This window comes from Capsicum annuum, chromosome 5, assembly GCF_002878395.1.
Source record: "Capsicum annuum cultivar UCD-10X-F1 chromosome 5, UCD10Xv1.1, whole genome shotgun sequence".
Taxonomy (NCBI): Eukaryota; Viridiplantae; Streptophyta; class Magnoliopsida; order Solanales; family Solanaceae; genus Capsicum; species Capsicum annuum.
This window is the reverse complement of record NC_061115.1, coordinates 5,171,928-5,193,295: the sequence shown is the minus strand read 5'-3', so window position 1 is coordinate 5,193,295 and position 21,368 is coordinate 5,171,928. Positions and strand designations below refer to the sequence as shown.

The 21,368-nt window shown below is 35.3% G+C and overlaps 2 protein-coding genes across 2 annotated transcripts; one reads left to right on the top strand and one right to left on the bottom strand.

Annotated features, from left to right (window-relative positions):
* Positions 1-1,071: 1,071 nt before the first annotated feature.
* On the top strand, positions 1,072-2,800 carry LOC107872282 (acylsugar acyltransferase 3). Its single transcript, XM_016719039.2, has one exon. It carries the CDS (start codon positions 1,136-1,138, stop codon positions 2,441-2,443), a length of 1,308 nt encoding a protein of 435 aa, XP_016574525.1. The 5' UTR covers positions 1,072-1,135; the 3' UTR covers positions 2,444-2,800.
* A 13,621-nt stretch (positions 2,801-16,421) lies between these two features.
* LOC107870181 (putative late blight resistance protein homolog R1A-3) lies at positions 16,422-19,599 on the bottom strand. Its single transcript, XM_016716613.2, has 2 exons — positions 16,930-19,599; positions 16,422-16,813 (listed from the first exon to the last, which is right to left on the bottom strand). The coding sequence occupies exons 1-2, from the start codon at positions 19,592-19,594 to the stop codon at positions 16,806-16,808; spliced, it is 2,673 nt and encodes an 890-aa protein (XP_016572099.2). The 5' UTR covers positions 19,595-19,599; the 3' UTR covers positions 16,422-16,805.
* Positions 19,600-21,368: the final 1,769 nt, after the last annotated feature.

Below are 21,368 nucleotides of genomic sequence, written 5' to 3'. Positions count from 1 at the left end.
AAGTATTGTTTTACAGTGGTAAAATTTTATCAATTATCGAATATTTATATCAAATTTATAATTGCATAATATGTAATTATAAATGGTACAAGAGTTTTTCCACAAACTCATGATTAATTATATGTTCTTACTTTATTAAATCACCTTATTTGAATAACTTAATGCAAATAGTTAGTACAAATAAGTTTTTACTGTGTTATTATTGACCAAAAAAGTTAGGCCTAGCTATTTGACCCAAAAAATACAGCTATAATGGGGAATTGGAAAATATTGCTTTATCCAATAATGTGCAAAACATTTTGGTGTCCTGCATATGCCTATCTATATTTTGCTCATCTATAGGTTTGGTGGCCGTTAGAATTAAATTATACCTAAGGAAGAAGAAAAGTCAAATCAAACAAAATAGAAGAACTTTGATTTTGAAATATTCTTGATTTCTTTTCTTTAATACATGGCGTCTCATGCGAAATACCATGCAGGATGTTACATAGGTGTCTCGTCGGATATGAGTGTCTACTTATTAAATTTTATACAAATTTAAGTTTCTACTCGTGCACAACAATAGTTGAAAGATATAGATGTTAGCTAAGACCAAATTAAAGGGCACGTTTATGTATATTGTCATTTAAGGAGGTCGCATTTTGATCCCAATCCCACCAAAAATTGGAATATGAACATGAATAGCCAGAAATATTAATAGAACTACTGTCAAACCTCTACTTGATTAGTGTCATTTATCTGAATATATATTGATTGATATAAAAAATATTGTCATAAAGAAAACATAATATCATATGTAAAATTGCTTTCAAAGATAATTTGATTTCTAGATTGAAATGTTGTTATAGAAGAATGTTGACTGAATTACAAATTCATAAATCATAATCAATGTTTTACCCAATTACTCTCTAGCCACTTGCTTGTAACCTATTGTGTGAATTGTTGTAGAGTACACTATTTATATTGACAAAATCCCAAGCCTATAGCCTATCCTTTGATAGGTTAGTCTAAATAATTTATTTTCCATAAAATTAGTTCCCTTGCTCATATACATATATATGTATATACACACACAAAGCAACTACATAATCTCTTACACAATTCAAACACAATTATATCAATTTCATCCAACAAGATGAGTTTATCAAGATCACTTGTAACCTCAGTTTGTAAAAAAATAATCAAACCATATTTTCCTACTCCAATTTCACTTAGATGTCACAAGTTATCTTACATTGATCAAGCACTTGATGGAATATATAACCCATGTGCCTTTTTTTACCCTAAATTGAGCAACACATGGTCAAATAAATCAAGTAATGTTATATCTGAACATCTTGAGAAATCCCTTTCAAAAGTTTTGGCCCATTATTATCCACTGGCAGGGAAATTGAATGACAATGTCTCTGTTGATTGTAACGATAACGGAGTTGAGTTCTACATTACAAAAATAGATTGTCCAATGTCTGAAATTCTCAATGACCCTTATGCTGATAAGGAAGATTTAGTGTATCCGAAAGGAGTTCCTAATACATATTCGTACGATGGTAGTCTTGCGGTGTTTCAAGTTAGTTACTTCAATTGTGGCGGAATAGCAGTCAGTTCATGCATGACACATAAGGTTGTGGATGGATACACGATATGCAACTTCCTTTACGACTGGGCTACTATAGCGCGCAATCCAAATTCAAAATTACCAAGTCGTATATTTAATGGATCGTCTTTTTATCCACCTACAAAAGACGATTTGTCAGACATAACCAATCACGTCATGCCAGAAAGAGAAGAATGTTTGTCCAAAAGTTTTTGTTTCTCTTCATCTAAATTAGCTGCATTGAAAGCTAAGGTCATTAGTCAATCTGAAGTACAAAATCCAACTGACACAGAGGTAGTTTTAGCATTCATTTACCAACGGGCCATGGCTACCAAAAAAGTCATATCAGGTTCAATACGTCCATCCATATTAAAACAGGCCGTGAGTTTACGCCCTCCGTTGCCAGAAACCACGATGGGAAACGCCATTTCTCTCATTTCTATAATAACATCAGAAGAGAATGAAATGGATCTACCACGAGTGGTTGGTAAACTACGAAAGTCGAAAGAAGAATTTCGACAAAAATATAGACATGCTCAAACAAATGAGTTTGCAGCTACAACAATTGGACAGTATAGAGAAATGGCTGATATGATTGTCAACAATCCATGTCATGATCTCTATAGGTTTAGCAGTCTTATTAAATTCCCCCTTTATGATGTCGACTTTGGATGGGGAAAGCCTGAAAAAGTTAGTGCAGCAAGTAATGGATCAATTAAAAACAATTTTTGGTTGATAGATAGTAAAAGTAGGGATGGAGTGGAAGTACTAAGTTGCATGAAGGAACAAGACATGTTAGCACTTGAGAGTGATGAAGAGTTCCTACAATTTGCTTCTCCAAGCAACTAAATCATAGAAGAGAACAGCCTTGCAATTCAATGGGACTGGACTATGACAATCCATTCTGATTCTCAATCAGTATAAAATATCTGGTGTCATTCTATTTCCAGCATTTGCTTATTACAACTTTATTTTAAGTTATTATTTGCTAGAAAAAATAATCGACTACTGGAAACAGTTAGTCAACTAAGAAAACCAAAAACAAATCGCAATTGACCTCTCCCCTCTTGCGCTTTCATTGTTGAGTTGAAATTTGATGAGCTATTATATTTGATTACAACTTTTAACATAGTGAGATAATGCATATTGTTAAAGTACTCCATCTGTTTTAATTTCTATGACATTGTTTGAATTTCCAGATTCTAACTTTGAACATAAAAGCTTTAATTGCTTAAAAACCATATAAAATTTTTTGGTCAAATATATCTATTTATCACCATCTACTCAACTATACACGTGTTTTAATACACAGATAATGAGAATTCAGGTAGGAAAATGTCATAGTTGATACAACAACCATAACATCATACCCAATGTACTCCCTCAAAGTGATGTTTGGAGTAGCTAAGTAGAGTGTACACAAACCTTATTAGTTGCCCCTACATTAGAGAGATATTGCTTCCGATAGTTCCTCGACTCAAGAAAAAGAGTCTAAAGCAGTCCCTAAAATGAAGTTATAGAAGCACAAGAAGCAAAATATAATATTAAAAATAATAGATAGTAACATAATGAAAACTACAAGAGCAATACCGTGATTACTAATATGAATGGACAGTAAGACAGTGTACTACTACCTACTAACCTTTTACCCTAGCTTATTTGCGTCCTCCACTCCCTCAGTGCCGGCTCTACCTAATTAAAAAAAAGGCAATCACCTAAGGACCTCAACTTGGACGGGCCTCATTTTTTTTTTTAGCAATAATAGATTATAGGCTTTTATTAAAAAATTATTAAATATTATTTATAGGAAAAAAATACTTCTTATATAAAAGTAAAGACTATTAGAAGAATTTTGATCTATTTAAAGTATGTGTCCGTAAAGATTAAATGCATTAGTTATATTAATGATTTTTTTTTTTAAAAAATCATCTATAATATTTACAACTTTTCATCTCAAAATTTAAAATATAGATTTTATTAACAAAAATAATTTTTCTTAAAAATTTAAGGCCTCCGTTTAATTTTCGCCTTAGGTCACCGATGTGTTTGAGCCGCCCCTGCACTCCCTCTAAGGTCATGTCCTCAATAAGATGAAATTGAGTCATGTTCTGTCTAATTACCTCTCTCCAATACTTCTTTGGTCTATCTCTGCCTCCCTTAGAACCAGCCGTAACCAACCTCTCATACCTCCACACTAGGATATCCGTGCATCTTCTCTTCACTTGATCAGACTTTCTCAGTCTTGCTTCCCACATCCTTTTCCTCCATTGAAGCAACTTACACCTTGTCCCAAATATCTTCATTTCTAACCCTATTTGTCCTAGTATGTTCACATATGCATCATAACATCCCCGGCCATTTTCGCAACTTTCATCTTTTGAATGTTGAGAGTTTTTGATGGACCAACACTCTACTCTATACAATAAAGTTGGTCTAACCAACACATATTTCTTATATATTCAATAAATTTCTCAAAATATTGAGTTTGTGCAGAGTTTGCTTCACCTGGCCCATAAATTAAACAGAGCATTGTTTTACGATGGTAAAATTTTATGGATATCAAATATCTATATCAAATTAATAAATATATAATATGTAATATGTATTTATAAATAGTATACTAGTTTTTTCATTTACTCATGATTAATTATATATTTTCACTTTATTAAATCACCTTATCAGAATAATTTGATGCTAATAGTTTGTACAAACAAGTTTTTACTGTGTTATTATTGACCAAAAATGTTAGGCCTAGCTATTCGTATACTCCCTCCCTCCCTAAATATTTGTCGTCCTTATTAAAATAGAATTTTCATAATATTTGTCATTTTAGAAAATCAAGACATAATTAGTTGTTTGTTTTAATCTTTACCCTCAGTCATATATAGAGAGATATTATTATAGTATAAAAAAGAGAAGTACTAAATAAAGTTGAGTAACAAATAAAGGTAAAAAAAAGACAGCCTGGTGCACTAAAGCTGCCGCTATGTGCGGTGTCCAAGGAAGAGCCCCACCACAAGGGTGTATTATACGCAACCTTACGTTACCTATTATTTAATATTTTCTTAAGGAGTGTAGAACTTAAAAAGATACACAAATAAATATTAATGTGCAAAACAGTTTGGTGTCCTACCTATGCCTGCCTATATTTAGCTCATCTAAATGTTTGGTAGCCGTTAGAATTAAATTATGGAAGAAGAAAATTAATTCAAATCAAACATCATAGAAGATCTTTAATTCTGAATTATTCTTGATTTCTTTTCTTTAATACCTGGAGTCTCACGCGAATTGTCATTTAGGACTGCACATTAGGATGTTATGTATGATATATGTGTCTACTTGTTCAATTTATACAAATTTAAGTTGGTACTTGTGCACAACCATAGTTGAGAGACACAAATATCAGTTGAAGCCAAGTCAAAGGGGCACGTTTATGTATTAAGCCATTTAAGGAGGTAGCATTTTGATCCCTGTCCCACTAAAAATTGGAATATGAACATGAATAGCCGAAAATATTAAAAAGACATCGTTTCCATCCCAAACTATACCCGAAAAGTCGAAGCCACACCTAAACTATACTAGTGACCTATTACACACCTAAACTATAAAAAAGTGAAACTATTTACACCCTGTCAGGCTACCACCACTTGCACGTGGTGTAGTGTTTTACACGCACTGCCACATCAGCACCACGTCAGTAAAAAGTATCACTTTTTTATAGTTAAGGTGTATAATAGGTCACTTATATAGTTTAGGTGTGGATTCGGCTTTTCGACTATAGTTTGGGGTGGAAACGATGCCTTTTTCCTTAATGCTTTTAGCTGTTTACTTTTGTTATTTAATAGGCTGGACGCGCCTAAAATAAGTGTAACACACGCGCCTTAGAATGGGGGTCGCGGGGAGGTAATAATATCACTTTTATATAGTTAAGGTGTGTAATAGGTTACTTATATAATTTAGGTATGGCTTAGACTTTTCTTGTATAGTATGAGGTGGAAATGATGCCTTTTCCCATAGAACTATAGTCAAATCTCTACGTGATAGTGACATTTATCCGAATATATATACACACACATATAGATTGCTATAGAAAAATGTTGTCACAGAGAATATATGATAATATGTAAAATTGCTTTCAAAGATAATTTGATTTCTATATTGAAATATTGTTATAGAAGAATGTTTTACTATACTATCCTGTGTAAACTGTGTGGACTCGTAATTAAATGATATATGTAGAATAATATATTGTTGCTGATAGATAATAAATATAATTTTCAATCACAGAAAATGTACAGAAATTCAAGATATTACTTTTTTTGGCATGCATCTAACAAACTATATTAGTTGCTTTTATAATAAACATTTATCTGAAAATATTTTGTCAAATGTGTACTTTATACAAAATGGTAAAAATAATACTCTTCAACTCGTGTTGAAGCTATGAAACAACAAACCTCTTTGTTGGACAATTTAAAATTCAAAGAAAGCTGAAAAATGCCAAGGACTTCCCTTGACGATTTCAGTGATTGCAGGACACTAGAAATGTTACACTCCAACTTAGGATAAGGAGTCCCAAATCGGCAAAACACAACAGAGATGCTGGGTATATAAGTAAATAGGCCTTTCACTCTAGTGACGCATTTTAAAGCTGTGTAGGTTTATGCCTAGAGCGGACAATATTTGTCATTATGCTGTTGGCACGATTATGGGAAGAATTTGAGGCATTAGTTCCAACTCCTTGTAGTTGTGATAAATCAAAAGAGTTTGTGTTGCATCTTCAGAAATTGAAACTTTTCCAGTTTTTATGGGGTTGAATGACTCATACATGCAAGCAAGAAGTCAAATTCTACTTATGTGTCCAATTCCTTCTGTTAATCAGGCATACTCGATGATTATCAGTGATGAAAGCCAAAAATCTGTAGTGGCTATTGCTGGGATCTTACTACCAAATCCTGCAACTGTTTTAGGTTCACTTGACAACTTTGTACTCAAGAAATGCTCCAAATTATAAGCCTAAAGGAAATCATAACTTGTTCTGCGACTTTTGCAAAATCAAAGGACATACTAGGGGAAAATTGCTACAAGATTATAGGCTATCCTCAGGATTTCAAGTTAAAAAAGAAAGGGAAAAACAATTCTGCCTATAATGTGATGTTTGATCCTATGGGAGCTGAATCTACTGAGAATGGTGTCCAAGGTTATCATCACAACAATCTAGGCTCTACTAGTGGTGTTCAAAGTTCAAGACACTTCAAGGATGCTCAGCCTAGTCACTTGAATAATGATGAGAGTTGTACTCTAACTAAGGATCATCAGTACAATCAACTTTTACAGTTTCTCAGTAGAACACCTATTCCTTCTCCTCCTGCTAACATGGTTACACACTCATCCAATCTAATGTTAGGATAATAGACATATCATATCTGTCAAACAGTTTTTCTGGGCAGATTTTTAGTGATAGACAAATTATATCTGTCCAGCTATCTGGACAGATTTTCTAGATAGATTTCAGCACATATATTTCAGTTATAAATGTGTAATATTTTTTAAATATTTGTGTAAATAGCTTTTAATACTTAGATATAGGAGATGTTCTTAGAGATGTAATAGTTATGAGTGACAGATATTTGGGGATACATGGTACATATTAGGGAATTCATGGCAGGTCTTTAGGGATGTACAAGGAGAAGTCTTTCTATTTAATGATAGAACTCTCAACTTGAGAGATCATTCAGCAAAATTGACATGGTATTAAAGCCTTTTTTCAGCTTCGATTCTTGGTGTCTTTCATAGTTGGTTCCTTTCAAATTTTTTTTGAAAGTCTTGGTTCTACTTATTGCTTAATGTTAATAGTCAGTCCTCAGCATCTTAGAAATTTTGTCTTGGTTATTCTGGTATCATTATGTTTCTGTCTCCCCTAGCTAGTCAAGAACATAGCGTCACATCAGTTTAAGTCCTTCCATGTTTGTTTCACCAGAAAAAATTACTCTGGGAATTTCAATTTCAACTATTTGTCAACAAAAAAGAATTATGGGGACATATAAATGAAAGTGATTCTAATCTTACCGATCCTACAAAGCTTGATCAATGAAAGATTAAAGATGCTCGGGTTATGACATGGATTTTATGATCAATTGACCCTATTATTGTTCTTAATCTCAGGTCATACAAGACAACAAAGGCCACGTGGGATTACTTATGATACAAGTCAAATGGACGCCTTAGCTTTCGATGACACCCTTCAAAGTCACTAGGTGAAGAATCAAGCTTTGGTCGTATGGAGGGCACGGGATCATACTTGGAGGGGTCGTTTTGAGCATGACTTAAAGCAATCCTGTGTGTGGAAGGTTGCTTGGATGCTTACATTGATGTTAATTCGAGAACCACAAGCCTTGAAGTATGAACCATGATACAAGTCAAATGGCCGCCTTAGCTTTCGATGACATCATTCAAAGTCACTACGTGAAGAATCAAGCTTTGGTCGCATGGAGGGCATGGGATTGTACTTGGAGGGGTCGTCTTGAGCATGTCATTAAACAAATTCGAGTGTGGAATATTGCTTGGAGCCTTGATGACTTGAGGACTCTCGGGTTTGAGCCATACTTGGTAGTTCACGATTTTGGTTCCCTTTATTAAGGACATTTTTATCACTTAGCCTTGAGGGCATTTTGGTCATTTAGACTTGTCTAAATGACACTCCATGGCCACCCCACCTCATTAAGGGCATTGGAGTCATTTTGTCTTTCTTTTGTAATATACTATATATAGTCTCTTTTAGATCTTTTCTCATTAGTTTTGAATGATGAATGTATGAAATACTTGAAAATCCTCTCTCTTGAGAATAGACCACCTTAGTGTAGTCTTAGTTAGGGCTTGGAAAATCCATCCTTAGTGTAGGGCTTGGAATATTGACCTTTGCTTGAAAACGGTGAATCTTGAGGTGAGTTGATTCCCTTGGTGGTCACAGTAAGAGTATGGTTTTGATTATTACATTCATTAGGGATTAGTATTGAAATACACTTGGTTCTTAATCTTGTAATAATTTTGGTCTCACTATCTATCTTTATTTTCTATGCAATTTCTTTTGTGTTTGTGTTGAATCTGTGTCTTGTTTCATCTTGTGTCATTGTTATCATCTTCATATCCTTTCTTTAGTTATAGTTTTGGTTTCTAGCATTGTTTTTCGTACCATTTGATATCAAAGCGCGGCTTGATCTTGTTCCTACAAGATCAAATCTTGGACTTGCTTGTTAGAAAATTTTAAAAAAAACGTGTTCTTGAAGATATTGTTCTTTGCCGAGGAAAATTGTTGTTCTTGTGAAGTTGTCTTGGCCAAGAATTGTATTAGATCTCATATTCTTTTACTTGTTTAGTGTGTTTCTAGTATTGGTTTCTTTCTCATCAACACTAAAAGTGTCTAGATCTAAAGTTGAGCTTAAAAAATTGACCATTGTTGTGGTGACTTGAAGATGGTCGTATGTTGTACCTTGTTGTTGACAATTGGTGGTGTTGTGTTGCGTTCTTGAAGAAGTTGTTATTGTGTTCTTGAACGTTGTTGTGGTGTTCATCTTGTTCTTCATCTATTCTTACAACTTAAGACAATAAAAAGTGTAAAATAGATCCAAAAAGTTGTAAGACAAAAGTTGTAAAGTTGTTTGTGAGAAGACTTGCACACAGCACTTCCTAGACTAGACAACCACTTTTTTGTAAATCAAGGGACCTTGTCTTGTGGGACTAGTATAGTCAAATCTCACCTTTTTGAGTTTGAAAAGTTTAAAAAGACTACAAGACTTTTACTTTCCCTCCAAAACCAATTGTCATCTATTCCAAGTTTTGTGAATATTGAAATTTCAAATTTGTGATTAAAATTCATGTGGGACCAAGACCAATTGCATGCTGCCATGTCACCATTGCTACTGTACATGTTACTAATAATCTCAAATTTGGAATTTTCTAGTTTCTAGTTGTTGATTCTTGGTTTCATTACTTGATTCTAGATTTTATTAACAAACTAGTACACTCCTACTAGGTTGCCAATTAGTCCTTTGAATCGTTTCTTTCGTGTTTTCGTTATTTGTGTGTTTTTCTCATTTTTAACTCATAGTAATTTCTTTGTTTCAAGTTTGTAAGTAAATTTTGTTTTTTGTCTTGAGTCGATCAAACAAGAATTTATTCCGGCCGCCAAGTAGAATTGATATGTTATTGACTATCGGAGTATAAGCAACTTTCAATATTCGCCGCTCCAATTGTGAAGATCATAAAAATGAGTGTCTACAAGAGTGTTGGTGAGGAGCTTTTACTACTAATCTTGTTTGTTCATTTTTTAGGTTTAATTACAATGGAACCCGAGGCTTTCACCTCTCAAACCATGGACAACAATGTCATTTTGGCCTACCTTGACACTATTTCCCGAGACATGGCTATGGTGAATGAAAGATTGGATCGTATGGTAGGTCCAAGGGAGCAAATGGGCTGCCTAGACACATGTCAAGATGAAAACTATAGCACATGTGAGCTACAAGGTAAAATAGTTAACTCTTATACTTTGGAGCATGTGAATGATAATTGTGTGGCTAGTAGCCTATTGAGTATGAGTTGTATCTTGCTTACTTGTAAGTCTAATGATTCTTTGCCTCTTGTTGATGATGTACATGTTGTGAGTGTGGATACACTAGTTGATCCTATTGATGATGAAATTGACTTTTCTTGCAAGATTAGTTTATGTCCACCTAGTGTTGAACCCAACATATTGAACGAAAGTACATCATCTTGAGTAGTTGGTGTTGATCAACTTATGTGTGAAACTTGTCCGCCACTTGAGTTTATGTGTGATATGCTTAATAGAACTCAAGTGAGTGAAATATTTGAAATGTTGGTCAACAAAATGGGAGTGAACCCGAGAGCTATTCTTGGGATAATCTTGTACTTGAAATCTCTTTGAAACTTCATATTGATCTTTTAGAGAGTGATGAACGTGTTTGTTCCGAATCTGTCCGTGAAATAGATCATTCTCTCTTTAGGTATAATGTCTTGTTTGAAGATGATATAAACACTCTTAATAGACCTAGTGGTGAAAATGATGGTATAGCTTGCCTTGGAAGCTCTAGCCGATATGCTAACCCACTATGGTGTGGCAACATTCCTCCTAAAGATGGAAATCTCTTCTTGGAAGATGAGAGTACTCTTAAGGGTAAGTGATGTATGGTCTTGGAAACTACTTCTCCTTCTACTTTGTGTGACTTTATTGTTGAGAGTACTCATGGTAATGATTAGATACTAGTAGTGAGTACACACATGAGGGCACCTTATTAGAAGTCAACTTGAGTGATACCTTTCTCTACTCTCTATTTGCTTTGGATGATATGTATGCTATTGTAGAGAGTATGCCGTTTAGTTGGGTGGATACCATGGGAAAAAGGAGTGTTGTCTAGACCCGTGTCTATGGCCACTCTTTTCATTTGACCCCGGTGCCAAATGTAGAAATGGTGATGTTGGCGCATCCAACTTGTTGCTTGGTCTACATGACAAGCAAAGTGTCACTCTTGGTGAATCCCGTAACCAAATCCTTTGTACATCTTTCATTGAGTTTTTCATATTTCATTCAAAGGATCCTTGGTTATACTTCAAGTATGTGCCGCCTTGGCGTGATGATGTTTATTATTGTGCTAACCCTAACCCTCATGCCATGAGGGTGTTGTGCTTGTTTGTCCTTTCTTTAGTTTTGCAAGGTACGAATTCGAGGTCAAATCCTTTTCAAGAAGGAGAGGATGATATAAGTCAAATGGCTTCCTTATCTTTCGATGAAATCATTCAAAGTCACTACGTGAAGAATGAAGCTTTGGTCGCATGGAGGGCAAGGGATCATACTTGGAGGGGTCGTCTTGAGCATGCCATTAAACAAATCCGAGTATGGAAGATTTCTTGGAGCCTTGATGACTTTAGGACTCCCGAGTTTGGGCCATACTTGGTGGTTTACATTTTTGGTTTTCTTTATTAAGGAAATTTTGGTCACTTAGTCTTGAGGGCATTTTGGTCATTTATACTTGTCTAAATGACACTCCATGGCCACCCCACCTCATTAAGGACATTGAAGTCATTTTGTCTTTCTTTTGTAATATACTACATATAGTTTCTTTTAGATCTTTTCTCATTAGTTTTGAATGATGAATGTATGAAACACTTGAAAATCCTCTCTCTTGAGAGTAGACCACCTTAGTGTAGTCTTAATTAGGGTTTGAAAAAGCCATCCTTAGTGTAAGGCTTGAAAAAGAGAATATTGACCTTTGCTTGAAAACGATGGATCTAGAGGTGAGTTGATTCCCTTGGTGGTCACCGTAAGAGTGTGGTTTTGATTATTATATTTATTATGGGTTATGTTGAAATACACTTGGTTCTTAATCTTGTAATAATCTTGGTCTCACTATCTATCTTTATTTTCTATGTAATTTCTCTTGTGTTTGTGCTGAATCCGTGTCTTGTTTTATCTTGTGTCATTGTTATCATCTTCATCTCCTTCTTTAGTTATAGTTTCGGTTTTTAGCTTTGTTTTCCATACCAAACCATAATCGGTTTTAAGAGCATTGAAGAGGCCATTCATTCAATTTATAACACACCTTGGCCATCCCTTCATTAAGGGTATTTTGGACATTGCACATGGTGTATTTACACTCCATGGCCGCCCCTCTCATTAAGGGTAAAGTGATTTTTTTGTCTTCTTTTGTAATATGCTATAAGTAGGAGATTTTAGGTTTTCTCTTTTTAGTTATGAATGATGAATGTATGACACATTGAAATCCTCTCTCTTGAGAGTAGAACACCTTAGAGTAGTTCTTAGTTAGGTCTTGGAAAAGCCACCTTAGTGTAGGGCTAGGAAAATCTAGCATTGATCTTTGCTTAGAAATAGTGGATCTTGAGGTGAGTCGATTACCTTGGCGGTCACCGTAAGAGTGTGATTTTGATTATTACATTCATTAGGGGTTGGTGTTGAAATACACTTGGTTCTTAATCTTGTAATAATCTTGATCTCACTATCTATCGTTTTCTTTATTGTATTATTGTTGTGTTTGTTCTTGTCCTCCACTCTCGGTTTGTGTTAGCTGTTGTTGGACGAATGGTTGCTCATCTTATTTATCATATTGTGTTACTAATATTAGATTGGATTGGCTGTTTTGGTGTTCTAAACACCTTGTTCATCTCGTTATTGTATTGTATTGTATTGTATTGTATTGTTGAATCCGAGAGTTGGTCACCAAAGAGGTCCCCGATTTCTTGAGCTTGCGGACTGATTTTGGTGTGTATTTCGTGTTTTTCTTATTCTTCTTGTATCATTTGGTATCAGAGCATGGCTTGATTTTGTTTTCACAAGATCAATCTTGGGCTTGCTTGCAAAAAAATAAAAAAAAAGTGTTGAAAGCTGAAAATTCCAAAAAGAAGCAAATCTATCCATTTTTGTGTCTTGGCCGAAATTTTATTCTTGTTGTGTCATAATCGAGATTTTTCTTGTTTTGAGTCTAGATCTAGGATTCATTTTATTTGTTTTGCTGTTTATAGTGTTAGCTTCTTCACCTCTAACACTGAAGAAGTCTAGATCTAGATTTGAGCTTAAAAAGTTGACGTTGTTGTTTTGAATTCAAAGTGTGGGTGTGGCCGATTGTTGTTGGTATTATTGTGGTTGGTTCAAGTTTTGAACGTGTATTATGGGGATTGTGTTGTGGATTTTATTCTTGAAAAGGTGTTGTTGTTGTTTGGGAGGTCCTACTTGAACCTTAGAAATTCAAGACTCAAAGTTTGTGTTATTGGTGTACTTCACCATCTCTATATAGTGTTGAAGAAAAAAATGGTTGTTGATCTTAGAAGTTGAAGAAAAGGAGTGTGTATTGTGTTAGTATTGCAGGACATAAATTTAAGATTTAAGGTGTAGTACTTGACAGTTCATCATACTCCACAGCAGAATGGTGAGGCCGAACGAATGAATAGGACTATAATGGAGAAGGTGCGTTGTATGCACTCTAATGCTGGTTTACCCAAGGCTTTTTTGGGCTAAAGCTGCTTCCACGACTTTTCTTATTAACCGCTCTCCCTTAGTCGCGATTGATAAAAAGACTCCACAAGAGGTATGGTTTGGTTCTCCTGCTAGTTATTCTGATTTGAGGATATTTGGATGTCCTGCTTATGCTCATGTTGATAATGAAAAGTTGGAACCTAGATCTGTCAAGTGCTTATTTATGGGTTATAAGCCTGGTGTTAAAGGTTATAAGCTTTGGTGTCCAGAAACTAGAAAGGCTATAATTAGCAGGGATGTTGTGTTTGATGAAATTGCCATGCTTTGGGCTCCCTTCGAGTCTAGTTCTTCGCCTCCAAATGAGCTTAGTGACATGAATCAGCAACAGTCAAGAACCTACGTTGAATTGCAGATTTGAGCAGAGTCTACACCAGTGCCTACTTCTCAGTCTAGCCCGGAGATACAGAGTGGTACTATTTATTCTTCACCACCATTGTGTGTCTAGCCCGGAGATACAGAGTAGTACTATTTATTTTTCACCACCAGTGATGTCACAATATTCTATTGCTAAAGACAGTCTTAGAAGAGACATTAGACCCCCTCAGAGGTATGCTGGAGCTGATTTGGTTGCTTATGCATTGAATGTAGCAGAATGTATTGATTCTGGTGAAGAACCTTCTTCTTACTCAGAAGCAGTTAGCTATGATGATTTTGGACGATGAATGATTGCTATGTAGGAGGAGATGGAATCACTTCATAAGAATGACACATGGGATTTGGTGAGATTGCCTAAAGATAAGAATGTTATCCGCTGCAAATGGGTATTTAAAAAGAAAGAAGGAACATCAGGAGTTGAAGATGCTAGATACAAAGCAAGACTAGTTGTTAAAGGCTATGGTCAGGTTCCAGGTATTGACTTCACAGATGTGTTTTCTCCAGTTGTAAAACGTAGTTCGATTCGACCATTGCTTGGTATTTTGGCCATGCATAATCTTGATCTTGAGCAGTTAGATGTCAAAACTGCATTCTTACATAAAGAACTTGAGGAGGACATCTATATGCAGCAACCAGAGGGTTTTGTAGTCTCGGGAAAAGAGGACTATGTATTCTTGCTGAAAAAGTCTCTTTATGGCTTAAAGCAGTCGTCAAGGTAGTGGTATAAGAGATTTGACTCTTTTATGACCTCTCATATGTTTTAGAGGAGTAGTTATGATAGCTGTGTCGACTTCAAGGAGTTAAGTGATGGTTCATTCGTATACCTTCTTTTGTATGTTGATGATATGTTGATTGTAACAAAGGATATAAGAGATAATAAAAGTCAAAGCCCAACTCAACAAGGAGTTTGAGATGAAGGATCTAGGAGCAACAAAGAAGATTCTTGGCATGAAAATAATGAGGGATAAAGAGAAGTGTAAGTTATACTTGAGTCAGAAAAAGTATATTGAGAAAGTGCTTCACAGGTTTAATATGCAAAATGCCAAACCTGTAAGTACTCCACTGGTAGCTCACTTCAAATTCTCGGCCACTTTATCTCCAAAAAACAGATGATAAACGTGACTATATGTCTCGAGTTCCATACTCTAGTGCTGTTGGGTCTCTTATGTATGCGATGGTGTGTTCCCAACCAGATTTATCTTATGCCGTTAGTGTAGTTAGCAGATTTATGGAAAATCTTGGCAAAGAACATTGGAAAGAAGTTCAGTGGATTTTCAGATACTTGTATGGATCTGCTGATGTTTGTTTGCAGTTTGGGCGAAATAAAGATGGAGTAATCGGGTATGTTGATTTTGATTTTGCAGGAGATCATGATAAAAAGGAGGTCCCTTACAGGCTATGTTTTCACTATTGGTGGTTGTGCTATCAGTTGGAAAGCTACTTTACAGACTACGGTTGCTTTGTCAACTACTGAGGTAGAGTACATGGCTATTACAGAGGCTTTCAAGGAAGCTATTGATACGGGTATTCCTAGCTCGAGACCTTTCACACAAAGCCAAGCACGTAAGTTGCAACAACTCCAAGCCTTGTTCACATTCTTGGCCATGTGTGAGGCCCTTGTGAGCTCATCTAAGGGCCTATATTTAATAAAATGTGAAGAGGCCCACCAAGACACCCCAAATCTACCCACTTAAATGGTATTTTGGTCTTTGTCCCTCCTTTCTAAGTGACTATATAAGCCACGTAATAGGGCTACTCTTGCTTTAGTTCATTCCTATTATTCAAGAAACAAAAGACTTGTAAATTTTTTACTTCTCTTTCTCATTTGGAGAGGCCAAAACCGAATTCTCACTAGTAGAGTGATACTAGTGTTGTATCTTGGCTAGAAACTAGGTTCTTGGGGTTCTTTGAGTTCCTCTTGGTCCAAGTAATAACTTGGTATTGATATTTATTAGTCTTAGGGTCCTTTCTCTTGTTAAGGTTCTTAGATTAATGAATATTGTGTGTCAAGTTTCTACCTCTTTCTTTGTAAATCTTGTTAACATTGTTTTGTTGTTTATATAAAAGTCTAGTGAAGCCGTGTGGGGCTCTTTTGATTCACTAGCAATATTTTCTTTGTTGTTCTTGTTGTTAAACTCACTTTTCTAGTTCAAACAAGTGTTGCAAGCCTAGTGAAGCCGTGTGTGGCCATTTTCGATTCACTAGCACTTTGTTGTTCATGTTGTTGTTCTTGTGTTGGTTGGAATCTTTTGATACACACTTAGCACTTAGTATTGCAAGCCTAGTGAAGCCGTGTGTGGCCATTTTCGATTCACTATATAAAGTACTACTACTCACTGTATAGATTCAATTAATTCTTCTCATTTCTATCACTCAATGAATGAAACTTCCTTCCCCTCTCTTCTTCTTCCTCATGTCATCACCCTGAATCGGGGTTCTTCATCTCTGTAAATTCAGTTTACATCAGATATAATATGCATCTTATACCCCATAGATGATACATAATAGTTGGCTATGAGAAAAAGAGAAAAAACATTGCATTTGATATAATATGCATCTTATACTTCATAGATGATACATAATAGATCGAAACCTTTTCATTTCAAAATATCACATAAAATAAAATAGAAAGAACTGTAAAGTAGTTATGATTTACAGAATACTAAATCACAAATTGGTGAGAGACATGTATTAAACGTGATCTTTCCCAAAACATAAATAAAAAGGTTCTTCATTTGGAAGATCACATAAAATTGTCCCTCGAAATTAGCTTTAACACCCTGCATATATGCAAGATCAAAGAAAAAGTCATTCCTCCAAATAATTTCAAGGAGGTTAAATTTCAAAAATGGATTAATATTACTCCAATATGAAGATCAATCCAACAATGGCTTACCACGACTGTTAAAGATGTAGACCTTTAGTGAACTATTTCCCATGTCTTGTTGTTCTTGTTCGATCTCTTTTGCAGAATTCCTAACAGCAGCATCACAATCATGTAACTCGATGGACTCCAAAGTAAAGATTTCCACAAAATCTGTTGGGATTTCTTTGAGGTTCTTGCAATTCTTTAGAGTTAGGCGTTTTAGATTTGGGAAGCTATCACAGGTAGCTTCCCAAATCTGAAAATCTAGCTCGTTAAGTAACAACAACTTCAAGCTTTGGAACCGTTTTTCATCACTCAATCTCCATTCTGTACCGCTGACTGCATGATATTTAAGTTTGAGCTCTTCAAGATTTGGCAACATGACGAGAGTTGAGATATCTTCCCAAGGAAAATGAAACCGGCCAGCTAAAGTCAACCTCTTAAGTGATGTCGGGAAACAAAACCTCTTGATGGAGTCTTTCGAAAAAGCTTTCTTGAAACACTTCAATGCTTCGAGGTTTCTCAAGCTGGACATATCAATGAGGTAATCTGTACTGACATAAGTTACCCGGACGATCAATCTCTTTAGATTGGGAGTACAAGAAAAGACTTCATTTTTACAACTGGTGGCACAGAGACCAGAAAGTTGCTCTAGATTTAGCATCCTTGACACGCGATACTTATTTTGAATATATTCTCTTCTAGGACCAGTTAAATAACTGGCTCTATGAAAATGTATATGCCTCAAGTTCTTCATCATCCATATATCCATGGGTGCATGATAAGACTCTCTATAAAAAAAAGACTTATCATGGATTAAAGTTTGCAAATTCTGAAGCCCCGAGATTGATGAAGGAAGACTGGAGTCACATATAATTGCAAGATATCTCAACTGAAATAACTTTGTAATCTCAAGTGGAAATGAAGAGAACCCTCGATTGAAGATGGCTAATACCCTCAGAAGGTTGAAACGGGCAATAGAAGGTCCAACTACTAGACGAAATGAGTAGATGGATCTAGCAACATGGGGCAATTGCTTGCAACAATTATTGGCTACATACGAATATTGAGTTTGTAAACTGAAGCGACGAACATCATAATTTTGGGCTGGAAGAGTATGGACTAGGCCCTGGGTTCTCTCAACATGCATAAACTTTGTGGCGTTAGCTTCTTTCAAACAGAATTCACGCATTAGATCATGCATCACACATGCTTTTATCTCACCATTGAATCTCCTTTTGCTAACCAAGATCAAGTTCCTGCTGATAAGATCCTCCAAATAATCAACTGCCACTTCCTCCAACGTCCTTTTACAACCTCCAGATGTCCTTATGAAACCTTCTGCAATCCATAACTGGATCAATCTCCAAGTCTCAATATGAAAATCCTCAGGGAAATTACCCATAGAAAGAAAGCAAGGTTTGAGGTGAATTGGCAAGTGGTGGTAACTCAAACCAAGCACTCCTAAGCATTTATCTGGATGACTAGCAACGATTTGATCCAAGGTTTGGGCGACATCCTTCCAACTTTGTAATGTCCTTGCCATCTTAGAAAGATGTCCAGCGATTACTGAAATTGTTAAGGGCAGTCCTTGGCATTTCTCTACTATTTTCTTTCCAATTCCTTCCAATTCAGGAGGATGAACATGTTTTTTTCCAAACACCTTATCGCGAAGTAACTCCCAACTATTATCTAAATTTAAGAGGTTCATCTCATGAGGGATACTTGTATTTGCATACATAGCGACGTCAGTTTCCCTAGTAGTCAATAAGATTCGACTCCCATTGTTGTAATCGGGAAACATTCCTCTTATGTTATCCCAAACATCCATACTCCAAATATCGTCAACAACAAAAAGGTATCTTCGACCTTTTATTTTTTTCTGCACTAGGTCGGCTAACTCATTGTTCTTCTTTTTATAATCAATTTCATCGACAATATTTATTTTCTTTGAAATGCAATGTAAAGCATCTAACAACACATTTCTAGGTCGAAATTCTTGAGATATTGTAACCCAAACATGAATGTCAAAATGATACCTGATTTCCGGGTGATCATGAGCTTTTCTAGCAAGTGTTGTTTTGCCGATGCCACCCATGCCTGATATGGTGACAATGTCTAGATCTGAGGGTGGCCCTGTCAATCTTTTAACTATTTTCTTCAAATCATCATCAAGTCCCTGCACGATCGTTTCTTCCGGATTTGCCATTGGATTATTACTTGTAGAAGACAACTTGCCAAGGATGGAATCCCCAGATAACTCAAGAATTTGATCATCATCATCGGCATCAGCATCATGAGTACTTGAGCTAAAACAAGAAACAAGCTCCGTCACTTGTTTCTTTGTTGTAACCATTTTTTCAACAACTGTTTTCAAATCTTTGTCTGGAAAAGTTTTACGCGCTGCTCCCAATTTCCAGCTTAAGCCTATGAAGAACTGATGATAATTCCGCTCAACAACATCTTCTGCATCACTAGCAGCAACTCTAATTTTTTCCTCCAACAATTTGATATTTTCAGCATCATCATCAGACCTTCTGATCTTGCTTGTGTCTTCAAGAACATTTTTAATATATTCCGCGGTCGCATGAAGAGAATCAAGCATTTCAGCAGTTTGACCCCGAATAAGTTTGGGGTTAGTCTGCTGAAGTAGCTCTAAAGTTTGAAGAAGAGAAAGTACAGAACCATAAGCCATAGAGTTTAATTATTTTTATCTCAAGTTATATTGGTCTGTGTGACTTGATAAGCTATTTATAACATAATGTTAGTAGTGTTCATCAATAAAATAATCTAACATATATATATATATATATATAAAGAACCTTGTATAAGTCATTGCCAGGTGGATGCACATGAAATTAGATCTAAAATTACTCTTCTTATGCATAAGTCAACATTTTTAACCGGGGTCTCAGGTTCTATCTCCTCGGAATAGAAAAACTTCTATTAGGAGTGCCGCCTCTAAAAATGGGCCCTGTAGTGCGCCGAATTTGGATTTAATTAAACACCATGTTAGTGTATATCAATATATTGTTTGCCAAGTCAGCACTCACAGAAATATTCTTCTACTTGAAAGCTGGATCTGCAAAAAAAGCATGAAAGTATATAAAATAAGAGTTTAGACGGGTAATAGGACCCCCATAAAGTTTAGGTGTGTTATAACTTATCATATAGTTTACGAAGATATTTGTGTCTTATCTCTTATAGTAACTTGTAGTATAACCACTCTTTAATTAATTTCTAACGCCATCTTAACGTTTTCAATAAATTAATAATCCGTCTAATAATTCGATTTTCATGGAAATCGACTTCATATTGTATCAAGATTGACTAGCAGAATAAATAAATTTCTAACGCCATCTTAACGTTTTCAATAAATTAATAATCCGTCTAATAATTCGATTTTCATGGAAATCGACTTCATATTGTATCAAGATTGACTAGCAGAATAAATAATCTTTTGCTTGTTCACTTGAGAAAACCAAATGTTGCATTATGAAAGGAGGATTAAAAAATCGAATTAAAAAAACAATATGTGAAATTGACTTAACAACTACCAGACCTTCTCAGCAATATGTCGTCCAACTAGTGGTTTCTCCGCTTTCCATATATAATACTTGAAATTTCCATATACAATACTTGCTCCGTTCGTTTTTATTTGTCACAGTTTTCTTTGTAAAATATATTTGAAGTAATAATCAAGTTGAAGAATATTGTATAGTAACTGAATTTGATAAGGTTATTTTCATATTATAACGTTTTAACTTTTTTTACATTGGTCGAACAAATGAAAAATATATCTTTTTTTAGGCAACAACGTCATTTGAACATAGGACATTTGTCTGCTCGAATATCATATTTAAGTGTACGATCATCTAATCAAGAAATTTAAGCCGTAAGAAAGAACAAACTTTTAACTTAATTATATTATGTCTCAAAGGGGAGCCTTGGACGGGTTCAAGCCGTGGAAACATCCCCTTGCAGAAATGTTATAAGGAGAGGCTGCGTGCAATAGACCCTTGAGGTCTGGCCCTTTCCGGAACCCACACATAGCGGGAGCTTCAGTGTAACGGTCTGCGCTTATGTTATGTCTCAAAGATAGAGAATTCTATATCTTTGTACATCAGATGCATCATTTGTTGTTGCATTATATGACCTCTTTTTTGAAAATAATTTGTTGCCACAACCGTGTCAGGTTGAGCTGATATGTGAATCTTTTCCACGGGTTGCTGTGTTCTTCTTGGCTGGTAGATGTTGAAGTTCTGTGTTATGTGTAGGGGATTCTCATAGCTTGGGACATCAATAGTACACGACCAAAAAGAAGTCAAAGTTCATAAAAAGTAGAAGAATCTCATTAATCGTCTACTTATTATGAATCTAGACACCATATATTGATTTCGAACTATCAGATAAAGCAAAATAGATATTAGAGTACACCAATAGTTACTATTTACAAAAATACAAAATCA

Bases quoted from the DNA above. Each gene is read 5' to 3' on its own strand.
- LOC107872282 (XM_016719039.2), top strand. From the start codon at position 1,136: ATGAGTTTATCAAGATCACTTGTAACCTCAGTTTGTAAAAAAATAATC.
- LOC107870181 (XM_016716613.2), bottom strand. From the start codon at position 19,594: ATGGCTTATGGTTCTGTACTTTCTCTTCTTCAAACTTTAGAGCTACTT.